The 14,640-nt window shown below is 45.3% G+C and overlaps 1 protein-coding gene across 10 annotated transcripts in view; it reads right to left on the reverse strand.

Annotated features, from left to right (window-relative positions):
- The window catches only part of hdx (highly divergent homeobox), an 86,453-nt gene that overhangs the window by 27,894 nt on the left and 43,919 nt on the right, over positions 1-14,640 (reverse strand). For 8 of the 10 annotated variants that reach the window (XM_033030827.1, XM_033030826.1, XM_033030830.1 and 5 more), the window contains one exon: positions 13,984-14,037. The exons of the other annotated variants lie outside the window; for them this stretch is intronic. In XM_033030827.1, the coding sequence (XP_032886718.1) occupies positions 13,984-14,037 (54 nt within the window). The remainder of the gene's footprint in view (positions 1-13,983; positions 14,038-14,640) is intronic. 10 annotated transcript variants of the gene reach the window in all.

Raw genomic sequence — 14,640 nt, forward strand, 5'->3', positions numbered from 1 at the left:
CATGCCGACCAAGATGCCCACCTACACTAGTCCCACCTGCTCACATTTTGCCAATACCCCTCTAAAACATTCCTGTGCACGTATATCTGTTCAAATGTTTTTTAAATATTGTTAAGGCCCCCCCATTCTTAGTCACGTGTGTGACCAAACATGTAGAATACATCTCTTCTAGCTAGATGCAGGAAGATTGTTCCCGATGTTGGGGAAGTCCAGAACAAGGGGTCACAGTTTAAGGATAAGGGGGAAGTCTTTTAGGACCGAGATGAGAATTTATTTTTTTCACACACAGAGTGGCGAATCTGTGGAATTCTCTGCCACGGAAGGTAGTTGAGTCCAGTTCATTGGCTATATTTAAGAGGGAGTTAGATGTGGCCCTTGTGGCTAAAGGGATCAGGGGGTATGGAGAGAAGGCAGGTACAGGATACTGAGTTGGATGATCAGCCATGATCATATTGAATGGCGGTGCAGGCTCGAAGGGCCGAATGGCCTACTCCTGCACCTATTTTCTATGTTTCTAATTCTGAAAGTATTCCAGGTATATTGTTTTGTCTTGTACGTATGATTCATATATTTTTTTCGATGTTTACCAAGTGAAATATTTATGTTATGCTGACTGTTTGTTTAGGGTCAGAGGTCAAACATGACTGGTCACGCGTGTGACCTCACACGGAAGTAATTCTTTCATAACTCAGTTTTATCTTACAAACCCTTGCGAATTTAAAAAAAGCTAGTGCTCATATCTTTGGCAGACATGCATTATAGTTCTGTCGGTGGGAAAGTAGCAATGAATAAGATTAATCTCTTGCAATAGTTTTTTACTGTATTACTTTATGTGATGGCGTCTGGTCACGTGTGTGAATCTTCGGTTCACTTTCCAAAGAATATGCCCTTAAAGTACCTGCCGAAACGACCTCCTCTGGCAACTTGTTCCATATATCCAGCACCCTCTTTGTGAAAAAGTTACCCATCAGGTTTCTGTGAAATTTTTCTCCTTTCATATTAAACCTATGTCATCTGGTTCTTGATTCTTGTACTCTGGTTAGAAGACTGAGCATTTATCCTATTGGGTGCAATTATCTTTCAGCGATTTGTGTACAAGATCCCTTCAAATACCAACATCTTTCAATCTCGCAACATTTTAAAAAATATTCAATTTTCTACTTTTTCTATTATAGTAAATGACCTCATCTTTTTCTACATTCTATTCCATACGAGTCCTGGCCCTTTCATTCTGTGTCTCTTTGCAGCCTCATCACAGCACACATTGTCACCTAATCTGTGTAAGAAAGAACTGCAGATGCTGGAATAAACCGAAGGTAGACACAAAATGCTGGAGTAACTCAGCGGGACAGGCAGCATCTCTGAAGTGAAGGAATGGGCGACGTTTCGGGTCGAGAACATCTGAAGAAAGGTCTCGACCCGAAACGTGGCCCATTACTTCTCTCCAGAGATGCTGCCTCACCCGCTGAGTTACTCCAGCTTTTTGTCACCTAATCTCGTATCATCAGCAGACCTGGTGGGGTCAAGGAAAGAGCGTTCACGTCACGGCCCTGTTTCCACCAATCTTTCCACCACCACGCACAAGAAGCACAAGAAGCGACAAGACAGACACCATTGTGTGCAGATGCCGAGAAATGTGTTCAGCTCTGGCTGAACAACGTCTAATCTTGTGTGTGGACTCGATAAGAAGAAGCAGAACTGGATATGTTACACTCACACCCTTATCCAAATCATTAACGTACAAAGGAAACAACTTGGTCCAAGCACTAAACCTTGCAGTGTGACACCAGTCACACTTTTCCAATCTGAAAATTGCCTTTGCCCTGCACTCCATTTTCTGCCAGTTAACTAATCTTCAATCATTTTTTCCCCTGCAGCGTGAATATCACTTACAAACCTAACCCAGCCCCTTCACATTGATGCAGTGATCAAGGAAGCGCTCGGCAGATTTACGCTTTCAGGTGTCTGAGAAGATTTGCCATGTCCAGGAGGATTTCCCTCAAGTATTCTGGTGGGGTGCATCTTAGCCCTGATCTGGCAACAGCTCTGCCCTTGACTGCCTGAACCCACAAAGAGTGGTGAGCAGAGTGCAGTCCACCACCTGCTCCTCACGTCCTTCCATACAGTCCTTCTTTATGGACACAAAATGCTGGAGTAACTCAGCGGGATAGGCAGCATCTCAGATGCTGCCTGTCCCACTGAGTTACTCCAGCATTTTGAGTCTACCTTCGGTGTAAACCAGCATCTGCAGTTCCTTCCTGCATAGTCCATCTTTATAGTGTGTGACTTCAGGAAGGTGTGAAGTTTAATCAAGAATGCCTACCACCCTGGCCATTCTCTTTTTTCTCCTCTACTTTCTTGGAGAATATTTGGGATGTTCAAAGTCGGACATTCACACTCAAGAACAGCTTCTTCCTCATTGCTATCAGACTTCTGAACAAATCTCTTATTTTACACCCCAGCGGAATGAACATTGGCTTCTCTAATTTTAGATAGCACTTGCTTTCTCCCTTCATCCCCTTCCCCTTCCCAGTTCTCCCACAGTCCTACATTCTCCACCTACTTCCTTTCTTTCCCCCTCCCCACCCCCCAGACATCTGTCTGAAGAAGGGTCTCGACCTAAAACGTTGCCTATTCCTTCTCTCTATAGATACTGCCTCACCCGCTGAGTTTTTCCAGCATTTTTTGTCTACCTTCACTTAGTTTACGTCCGCTTTCCGGAGATGCTGCTTCATACTCTAAACTCTACCTCATTCAGTTATTCAAGAGTCGAGAGAGTTGCATTGTCACATGCACAGGGACGCAACAATGGAATTCTTACTTGCTGCAGCTTTTCAGGGACATTAAGCCAACAACACAGCAAATATACAAAACAAATATACTAAATGCAGTAACACAATGAATTATACTGGGTAACCAGACTATTATAGTGCAAGCTGAAGCATGTGTTCAGCCATCTCCAAAGTCCATAGTAATTTGGTACTGGGGTAGAGTTGTGATCAAAGTTGTGCAGAGCAATTCCAGAACTGGATGGTAGATTAAAATGCTGCATTCATAATGCTTCAGCCCGGCTTTTAACAAGTACCAAGAGAAGGGAACGTTTCACCCCAGTATTATACTCCCTTCACTGGCTCTGTGAGAGATCCAGGATAGACTATAAAGTCCTCCTTCTTGTCTATAAAGCCCTAAATGGCTTAGGAGCAGCGTAATTTACAGACTCCTTCCTTCACTATGCCCCTACTCGAGCGCTCAGGTCTTCTGACACCGGCTTGTTAACCTCTCAATGCCGCAGCAATAAGAATATTGGTGAAGCAGCCTTTTTCAATGATGCCCCCAAGCTGTGGATTACCCGAGCCAGGGCTACGAGAGACGCACACTTTGTTGACACTTTTAAACGGCAGCTAAAAACGTATCTTTTTAATCAAGCTTTTAACTGACTTCACTCTGTATTTGACCTCAGTGTTTTTGTTTTTTGTCCTTTTACATTCTCAATTTTATATTTTAAATATTTATATACATCTGTGCTTTTTATGCTATTAACTGCGTATGTCCTCACTGTTTTAAATTGTATTTTTGTTTAGACGTGTTTTTGTTGAAAGCACTTCGGGTTGCATTCAATTGTATGAAAAGTGCTATAGAAATATGTATTATTATTATTATTATTAAAATAAGCTGTTCTTGAAACTGGAGGTAACAGCTCGCAGGCTCCTGTAGCTAAAAGGTGTGAGGGGCCAAGTTTAAAGGGGATGTGCAGGGCAAGTTCTTGTTTTCTGCTGCCGGAGGTGGTGGTAGATATGTTAGCAGCATTCAAAACATTTTTGGAAATGGAGGGGTGAGGGTTTGGAGCAGGTAGATAGGTGATAGTTGGCACAAAGTGCCACAAGTGCCAGACTAACTCAGCAGGTCAGGCAGCATCTCTGGAGAAAAGAAATAGATGACGTTTCTGCTTGGACCCCTTCTTCAGCCTGAAGACAGATAAATGATGGCATCGTGTTCAGTGCAGACATTGTGGGCCAGAGGGCCTGTGCTATACTGTTCTATGTTCTATCAAGTGAGCAACGGTGTTTAGAGGTACTTTAAGGTTTATTGTTTTTAAAGTCCAAGGAAGGGGATCTCCAGGCTGAAGACTCAGCGCAGCACTCACCCGTCCAGTAACTAACACCAGGAGACAAAATATTTACGAATCGGGCCAATAATGGATCCAAGCTGCCAAGAATATCAAACGCACTGTTTGCAATTGTGAGACACTCATAACAACAGGAAGAAGCTTGTTTAAATCTGTCACATGGCAGCATACATTCGGGCAAAATTCAATCTAGTTTAGTTTAGTTTGGAGATACAGCGCGGAAACAGGCCCTTTCGGCCCATCGGGTCCACGCTGACCAGCGATCCACACACATTAACACCATCCTACACCCACTAGGGACATTGTTTTTTTACATTTACCAAGCCAATTAACCTACAAACCTGTATGTCTTTGGAGTGGGGGAGGAAACCGAAGATCTTGGAGAAAACCCACGCAGGTCACGGGGAGAACGTACAAACTCCGTACAGACAGCACCCGTAGTCGGGATGGAACCCGGGTCTCCGGCATTGCATTCGCTGTAAGGCAGCAACTCTACTGCTGCGCCACCGTGCTGCCCTTTATAAATATCCATGGTACAGAATCTAAGATTACAACTTTCAATGACCTTGTTTGAGGGACATCAGATCCAGCAAAAGACATAACCTCCACAAGCAAGATAACTTGAGCTTGAATGATACAAACTAAACATTGCTTCCACTCATCCGAGACAAGGAGAATTTTGTTGATACAACTTTTTTATCCACTTCCCTCTTTCATTGATAATAGAAGATCACATTGATTGTGACAGAAGTAATCTATTCCAAGAGAAACGTCTACTAAAAGAAGCACAGCCAAGTATCATTGACTTTATATCCTGATTTGTAAAGATAACACACCAACAGATCATGTGGTTGTGAGTCACCTTACTCACCCTACAATGGAAACCCATGGTCCTGCTCCCCGCAGCAGAGTCTCCCTCATGAATGAATCACAAAACTGAATGTTATAGGACATAACTGGAAAACCATTTCAGGTTTCTGTCTTCTGTTGTGGTCAGTACTTCCTGCAATCAGTCTCAGTACACCTTATGGTAATTTTTACACATTTAGACAATAAGCAACAGAAAATAGGTGCATGAGTAGGCCATTCGGCCCTTCGAGCCAGCACTGCCATTCAATGTGATCATGGCTGGTCATCCCCAATCAGTACCCCGTTCCTGCCTTCTCCCCATATCCCCTGACTCCGCTATTTTTAAGATCCTTATCTAGCTCTCTCTTGAAAGCATCCAGAGAGCCTGCCTCCGCCACCCTCTGAGGAAGAGAATTCCACATTCACCACTCTCTGTGAGAAAAAGTGTTTCCTCGTCTCCGTTCTAAATGGCTTACTCCTTATTCTTAAACTGTGGCCCCTAGTTCTGGACTCCCCCAACATCGGGAACATGTTTCTTGCCTCCAGCGTGTCCAAACCCTTAACAATCTAATATGTTTCAATAAGATGCCCTCTCATCCTTCTAAACTCCAGAGTGTACAAGCCCAGCTGCTCCATTCTCTCAGCATATGACAGTCCCGCCATCCCTTGTAAACCTTAAGAGCCCTATCTAGCTCTCTCTTGAAAGTATCCAGAGATACTCCACCACCCTCTGAGGCAGAGAATTCCACAGACTCACAACTCTCTGTGAGAAAAATGTCTTCTTCTAGCCTCATGATTAAAGTGTGGTAATTCTCCGGTTACGCATGCTCTTTTTCCCCCAATCGGTAGCGCACACTCTGATTCGATGTGTCTTCCTTTCACTCACCTTTTCCAGGTTTCTCTCAAATAGAATGAACTGATTTCAAAGACAGTTACAGCATCCATTTTATAGCCTTTATAGCCTCTGTAAATGCTAATGGCAACATAAAACTGTGAATCTCAGCTATGTTGAGATTGAGAACCTCGTCACCGGGTGCCAAGAAAACAACCTTTCCCTCAATGTCAGCAAGACAAAGAGGACTGTGATCGACTTCAGGAAGTTGAGCAGTACACCGATAGCGCCAAAGCAGAGATAGTTGAAAGCTTCAAATTCTTAAGTGTAAATATCACCAGCAACTTGTCCTGGACTAGCCAGATCGAAGCAACGTCCACGAAAGCTTACCAACGCCTCTATTTCCTGAGAAGGCTTAGGAACTTTGGCATGTCCCCAATAACTCTCACCAACTTCTACAGATGCACCATAGAAACCGGGGCACCCAGAGGAAATCCATGTGGTCACATGGTGGGGGAGGGGGGGCTGTGGAGGAGGGGGTGTGTGGGGGAGGGGGAACCTTCAAAACCTTCATAACTTTTGTACTATTTCACCGATCGGAACAAAACTTTATTTGACTTGCATCAGAGGAGAATGGTGAGTAAGGTGGCGAAAAATCGTGGCGCTATGGGGATCGTTTTTGCGCAAATTTAATTACAATGCAGACAGGAAGTGGTCAAAATGAGAGTTTTAGTAATATACTAGACCAAGTGGGACCCGTTGGGTCCCGTCCCCTGAACGCGCGGGGGAGGGGGAGAGGGGGATAGGGGGCAGGGGAAAGAGGGGGGGAGGGAGGGAGGGGGGGGAAGTGGGATGCTGGGGGAGGAAGAGAAAGGCTGGGGAGAGAGAGGTGGGGGGGAGAGAGAGGGGGGGAAGAGGAGGGGAGGGGGAGAGAGGAGGGGAGGGGGAGAGAGGAGGGGAGGGGGAGAGAGGAGGGGAGGGGGAGAGAGGAGGGGAGGAGAGTGAGGATGGGACGAGAGAGAGGAAGGGGGAGAGAGAGAGGGGGAGAGAGAGCAGGGGGGAGAGAAGTCTCAATCCTGCCTCATTTACCATTTCCCCATCAACCACCACCCCCTTCTCCGAAGAAACGTCAATTACATTTTAGAAAAATTACATTTAGTTATACGAAGATGAAAGTTGGAAATACTGATAAATGGAAAATCATAATGGTAGGAAGAAGCTGCAGATGCTGGTTTAAACTGAAGATAGACACAAAAACCTGGAGTAACTCAGCGGGAGAGGCAGCATCGCTGGAGAGAAGGAATGGGTGATGTTTTGGGTCGAGACCCTTCGTCAGGCCCCATAGCAGAAGCGTCCAGGTCGCGGGGCTGGAAACTGGTAGTATCCTGAGCTAATTCTGCTACCACCATCATCTATTGCAACAAGTGATGGCTTCCACTGATTGTCGCCGGAAGCTTGCGTCCTTTTCCAGACGGACGATGACAGCGATGTCAACATTTGTAGCAAGATGGACATGAAAGAAGACAACTTTATCATAATAGTAAATGTGCATGGGCCAAGACTAAATTTGTCAGGACACCTGCAACGCATGGGTTTTAATCATTCTTGAATTTGTACTCTACCTGGGAAGAAGACGAACTTTAACTAATGAAAGGCATTGACATGAAACATCAAGATTTTCTTTCCCCACAATTGCTCTGTGTCCTACTGAGTATTTCCAGCATTACCTGTTTTTATTTTATATGTTATTAATTTGTCAAAATCTATTAAAGACATAAACATCTATCTTTTGTCTGAGGTAAGCCCTGTGCAAACAGCTATTAGTTTTTATTTAGTTTTAGTTTTAGAGATACAGCGCGGAAACGGGCCCTTTGGCCCACCGGGTCTGTGCTGACCAGCGATCCCCGTATATTAACACTATCCTACACCCACTGGGGACAGTTTTTACATTAATACCAAGCCAATTAACCTACAAACTTGTACGTCTTTGGTGTGTGGGAGGGAACCAAAGCTCTCGGAGAAAACACACGCAGGCCACGGGGAGAACGTACAAACTCCGTACAGACAGCTCCCGTAGTAAGGATTGAACCCAGGTCTCCGGTGCCGCATTCGCTGTAAGGCAGCAACTCTACTGCTGCGCTATCGTGATCGCCCGATTAAAGATTTTTCGATACCAGTGTTGCATTAAGATTCAGTCATGAGAGAAGTGTGGTGATGTACCTGTGAATGATACACTGAAACTCTGCTTGGCTACATACTGTACCAGTCTCTTACCTTTCACAAATCTTGCACAAATGAGATGTTAAATCACCGAGTTCACATTGACCATCGATTACCCATTCACACTATTCCACGTTATCCCACTTTCTCATCTACTCCCTACACACTAGGGGCAATTTATAGAAGCCAATTAACTTACAAACCCACACGTTTTTGGAAACCGGAGCACTCAGAGGAAATCTACGTGTTCACAGGGAGAACGTGCAAACTCCACGGACAGCACCCAAAGTCAGGATTCAAACCGGGTCTCTGGCACTGAGGCAGCAGCTCTGCCAGCTGCACCACTCTACCACCCTTTTTGATTTAAAAACTCGCCAAGTGTGACCACATGCGTACATGAAAAGTTAAAATTGCTGGAAATATCTGTTGAGATAAATAATCCAGGGATGCTGTCTGATCCACTGTGTTTTTATTTTACCTTCCCAACATCATGATTTACATTTCCAGACCATAATTTAAATTTACTGAGACACAAGGAAATCTAGGCATTGCGTACTGGTTTCTTTCGAGCCTGAAGGTTACAGATCATAATCCAATGCACAATCCAGAAGATTATGATAGACTAGTCTGTGGAGGGAGTGAGCAGAAAAAAAAGCTCCAGAGCTGAGAGTAGAAAGGGTTCAGTGCATCAAGTCCAGGATTCCAAATGCAACGTCACCTGTCCAGTGGCAGGTTTAAGTATAACTGGGACTTCAACAAGATGTGACAGCAATCGATGAGAGGGAGGGAAGGGATGGTGAGGGATTTAGAGGTGAAGGTTTTTGAGTTCATGCAAAAATTCAAGGATAAAGCAAAATACCAAGTTGTAAATCATGAAGGGACAGAATTTAATGAAAACACACAAGGTCAGGCACTGGGGAACTATCCATCTTTACATGCCTCAGCACAACCTCTTTAATGTTCGTATGTTTCAGGACATTTCTCCTCCTTGAATTTCCTAGCTTCTGTGACTTTTCCCGTGGTAAATACTGATGAAGATATGCATTGAAGACCTTGTTCATCTCCTGTGGGTCCACACAAAGATGACCACCGTTTCACTGAATCTGGTTATTACAAATCAGGAGCAAAGTACATCCAACACAGGAAAGCTGGGGACGTACTCTGGAGCGGGAAAGAGCGTTAATGTTTCAGGTCGACAGCTTTTCATCACGTGAAAGGAGGCATATTTCCGACATTTCTCATTTTAATCACAATTCTGTACACTGACATCTCCTTCACACAATGGCCACAAGATGGAGCTTGGCTACCAAGTTTTAAATGGTGTATCTGACAACTAGGGTTGCCAACTGTCCGATATTGGGCTAAATTGGTTTGTCCTGTACGGGACCGCACTTGTCCCGTATTTGACCGCTACTACTCGGGTCGAGGGGACTGTCGGGTCGGAGCGCCGCGTCCAGCCCCGCCTCACCCGTCCCGAAATAGTGCAGCCCATGGAGTGCAGCAGCAGCAGCGCCTCGCCCGTGGCCCCGTCGGTCGGCAGCCCGGCCAGCTGTCCGACCTTCGGACCTTCGCTTACCGCCGACACCACCCCCACCCCTCCTTCTCATGGCCGATCATCGGTTCATGAGTTGGATGGGGCGCCGGACTTTGCGTGCAGCAGAACACAAAGCCCAGCCGGCGGGCCAGCTGAGGAGTTTTGGCCTGGGCCGCACAACGTCGCGTGGAAAGTCCGGCGCCCGAGCCAAAACTCCTCAGCTGGCCCGCCGGCTTGGCTTTGTGTGCAGTCCAGCACCCGGGCCAACTCATCATTCATCCATCCACGGCCGAGTCGGTCGACAAATTGCCGTTGGGAATTTGCCCCTTAATTTGACCTTTTGTCCCTCATTTGGGAGTGAGAAAGTTGGCAACCCTACTGAGAATTCATTCTTAAAAATGGTGTAGGCCTCTACTTGATGCGAGTACAGGCTTGTTTCAGCTGCTATTTTTCCAAAACCTAGCACCTGTTCAAGTTTAAAATCAAACGGATACAAAGATTTAAGGAGCCTTCATATTCCAGCTGCCCTTTTCCTGCTATGCTTCAAGGTCCAGGCACTTGGACACAGAGGAATTTTCATAAGAATTATTTGCTGAGCTTGTGTAATGGCATGTAAGTACAATGTGGCTATTGTAGTCCAAATATTATTGCCATAAATGTTGAGCTAAACCGACCAACATGTCCCATCTACACTAGTGCCCACACCGACCAACATGTCCCATCTACACTAGTGCCCACACCGACCAACATGTTCCATCTACACTAGTGCCCACACCGACCAACATGTTCCATCTACACTAGTGCCCACACTGACCAACATGTTCCATCTACACTAGTGCCCACACCGACCAACATGTTCCATCTACACTAGTGCCCACACCGACCAACATGTCCCATCTACACTAGTGCCCACACCGACCAACATGTCCCATCTACACTAGTGCCCACACCGACCAACATGTCCCATCTACACTAGTGCCCCACTGACCAACATGTTCCATCTACACTAGTGCCCCACTGACCAACATGTTCCATCTACACTAGTGCCCCACCAACCAACATGTTCCATCTACACTAGTGCCCACACCGACCAACATGTCCCATCTACACTAGCGCCCCACCAACCAACATGTCCCATCTACACTAGTGCCCCACCAACCAACATGTCTCATCTACACTAGTGCCCCACTGACCAACATGTCCCATCTACACTAGTGCCCACACAGACCAACATGTTCCATCTACACTAGTGCCCACATTGACCAACATGTTCCATCTACACTAGTGCCCCACCAACCAACATGTCCCATCTACACTAGTGCCCCACTGACCAACATGTTCCATCTACACTAGTGCCCACACCAACCAACATGTTCCATCTACACTAGTGCCCACACCGACCAACATGTCCCATCTACACTAGCGCCCCACCAACCAACATGTCCCATCTACACTAGTGCCCCACCAACCAACATGTCCCATCTACACTAGTGCCCCACCAACCAACATGTCCCAGTTACACTAGTGCCCCACCAACCAACATGTCCCATCTACACTAGTGCCCCACCAACCAACATGTTCCATCTACACTAGTGCCCCACCAACCAACATGTCCCAGCTACACTAGTGCCCCACCAACCAACATGTCCCATCTACACTAGTGCCCACACCGACCAACATGTCCCATCTACACTAGTGCCCACATTGACCAACATGTTCCATCTACACTAGTGCCCCACCAACCAACATGTCCCATCTACACTAGTGCCCACACTGACCAACATGTCCCATCTACACTAGTGCCCCACTGACCAACATGTCCCATCTACACTAGTGCCCCACTGACCAACATGTCCCATCTACACTAGTGCCCACACAGACCAACATGTTCCATCTACACTAGTGCCCACACCGACCAACATGTCCCATCTACACTAGTGCCCACACCGACCAACATGTCCCAGCTACACTAGTGCCCCACTGACCAACATGTCCCATCTACACTAGTGCCCCACTGACCAACATGTTCCATCTACACTAGTGCCCACATCAACCAACATGTCCCATCTACACTAGTGCCCACACCGACCAACATGTCCCATCTACACTAGTGCCCACACTGACCAACATGTCCCATCTACACTAGTGCCCACATCAACCAACATGTCCCATCTACACTAGTGCCCACACGGACCAACATGTCCCATCTACACTAGTGCCCCACCGACCAACATGTCCCATCTACACTAGTGCCCACACTGACCAACATGTCCCATCTACACTAGTGCCCACACCGACCAACATGTCCCATCTACACTAGTGCCCACACTGACCAACATGTCCCATCTACACTAGTGCCCACACTGACCAACATGTCCCATCTACACTAGTGCCCACACCGACCAACATGTCCCATCTACACTAGTGCCCACACCGACCAACATGTCCCATCTACACTAGTGCCCACACTGACCAACATGTCCCATCTACACTAGTGCCCACATCAACCAACATGTCCCATCTACACTAGTGCCCACACTGACCAACATGTCCCATCTACACTAGTGCCCACACTGACCAACATGTCCCATCTACACTAGTGCCCACACCGACCAACATGTCCCGTCTACACTAGCGCCCACATTGACCAACATGTCCCACTGTTCTTCTGATTGGTTTTACTAATTGTATGCCTCCATGTCACCTAAATGCCAATTCATTTAATTATTCTCGTTTGCTTTTACATATTTTAAAATATATATATTTTTTGTGTAGAGGTTGCCACTGAATATACTTAACTATCCATCAAACAATGCATCCAGGAGCTGGACTACAATGGGAAGGATTTTATCCATGCTTTTCACAGCTGAAAGTCAATGGGTTCACAAATATGCAGAAAGATGAAGGTATCAAAAATAGCTCAAACTTGAACTGTTTTTGAATATTATAAATAAAATGCCTTTTACACATATGAAAATATCAAACTGTTTATAGAAACATATAAAATTATAAAAGGACTGGACAAGCTAGATGCAGGAAAAATGTTCCCAATGTTGGGCGAGTCCAGAACCAGGGGCCACAGTCTTAGAATAAAGGGGAGGTCATTTAAGACTGAGGTGAGAAAAAATGTTTTCACCCAGAGAGTTGTGAATTTGTGGAATTCGCTGCTACAGAGGGCAGTGAAGGCCAAATCACTGGATGGATTTAAGAGAGGATTAGATAGAGCTCTAGGGGCTGGTGAAATCAAGGGATATGGGGAGAAGGCAGGCACGGGTTATTGATTGGGGACAATCAGCCATGATCACAACGAATGGCGGTGCTGGCTCAAAGGGCCGAATGGCCTCCTCCTACACCTATTTTCTATGTTTCTATGTTTATCCCCGCCCACAACTGCGCATTGGTCTAGTTACCCATAAAATGCTTTTTACGCCTATGCAAATATCAAACTGTTTTCCTAACTTTATCTTCTTGACTCAATGGTTCCCAGTAGGTTGATTATTTCCTAACCCATAAAACAAACTATTCCAATACAACAACATCGTGTCAAGGTGAGAAGATTATTCCGCCTGTTCCCACTATTATTCAAATCCAAATTACACCCGAACTTCATTAATCGTAGCTCTGCATTGCTTGATGTAAAACAAAGTTTAAATTTGATGGGATTTCAAATAGAGGATGTGAGGCCTCGCTGAAGAACATGGAATATGGGACAAGCAAATCCAGATCATTGCCTTCAGTGTGAGGCAGAGGATACACATGGAACGTAGCAAGAATGTAAAGTTAATCAACAAAAGGAAAAAAGGAATGAAATAATTTGTTAATCAAAGGAAGATTGAGACAGATGCACTTGGACTGAATAAAGCACGGCTGGGCAAAGTGATGGGAGAATTGGAAGAGTTTCAAGAACTCATGTGGGATCTTCTTTGGTTTAGTTTAGAGATACAGTGCGGAGACAGGCCATTCGGCCCACCGTGTCCATGCCGACCAACGATCCCTGCACACTAACACTATCCTACACACTAGGGACAATTTACAATTATACCAAGCCAATTTACCTGTACGTCTTTGGAGTGTGGGAGGAAACCGGAGATCCAAGAGAGAACCCATGCAGGTCACAGGGAGAACGTACAAACTCCGTACAGACAGCACCCATAGTCAGGATGGAACCCGGGTCTCTAGCGCTGTGAGGCAGCAACTCTACCGCTGCACCACCATGTCGCCCGTTCTCTTCCCTCAAGTTTCTTATACAATTTTATTTCAGTGGATTTATTTACAGGGAGTTATAAACCAGTAAGCCACCCTGATTGAATATACCTCATGGGGGGGGGGTCATATAAAATAGAGGGAAGGTGTTAGTACTTTGAACTTTTATCAGCCATCATGCTTTGAAAATGAGTGGCAGGATCCACAGAAAATACTTACTGTTCTTTTCCTTGAGTTTCCAGTTAGACAAGGTAATAGAAGAGTTCCCGATACCTAGAGCAAGAAATATTAACGGATAAATTAACAACAGCACGCAAGGAGAAGACCATCAACGAGAGCCTCCTCCCAACCATCCAACACTTTGAGTATATCAACCAATATCTACATGATGAAAGTATAATGAGATGTTTACTATGAAGGCTGTATTAACTAAAATCTAAATTACTGTATCTGAAAATTATCTTCTGGATGTTAGTCCATAACAGATTTGGGATCCATTTCTGAATACCTATTTCCGTTCATTTATGGTTCATTTAAATGCACAAAATAAATGGTGTTATTAAACACTATGGCGCAACAATACTCTCTGCTCATTTCCAATTTTGTCCGGAAGTATGAATAACCATCAGTTATTTTTGATGTTTATTCAAGTGGAGATAAGACAGGTGTACGGAACAGGTCCTCCAGCCAATATACATTTCAGTGGTGTTTTCCCCAATATATTTTTCTTCCTTAAAATGAGAGAGAGGTATTTTAGTCCAAGTATATAGACAAGGTTTGTAAGTAGGAACTGCAGATGCTGGTTTACACTGAAGATAGACACAAAATGCTGGAGTAACTCAGCGGGGCGGGCAGCATCTCTGGAGAAAAGGTATA

Source organism: Amblyraja radiata, chromosome 12, assembly GCF_010909765.2.
Source record: "Amblyraja radiata isolate CabotCenter1 chromosome 12, sAmbRad1.1.pri, whole genome shotgun sequence".
In the NCBI taxonomy this organism is placed as follows: domain Eukaryota; kingdom Metazoa; phylum Chordata; class Chondrichthyes; order Rajiformes; family Rajidae; genus Amblyraja; species Amblyraja radiata.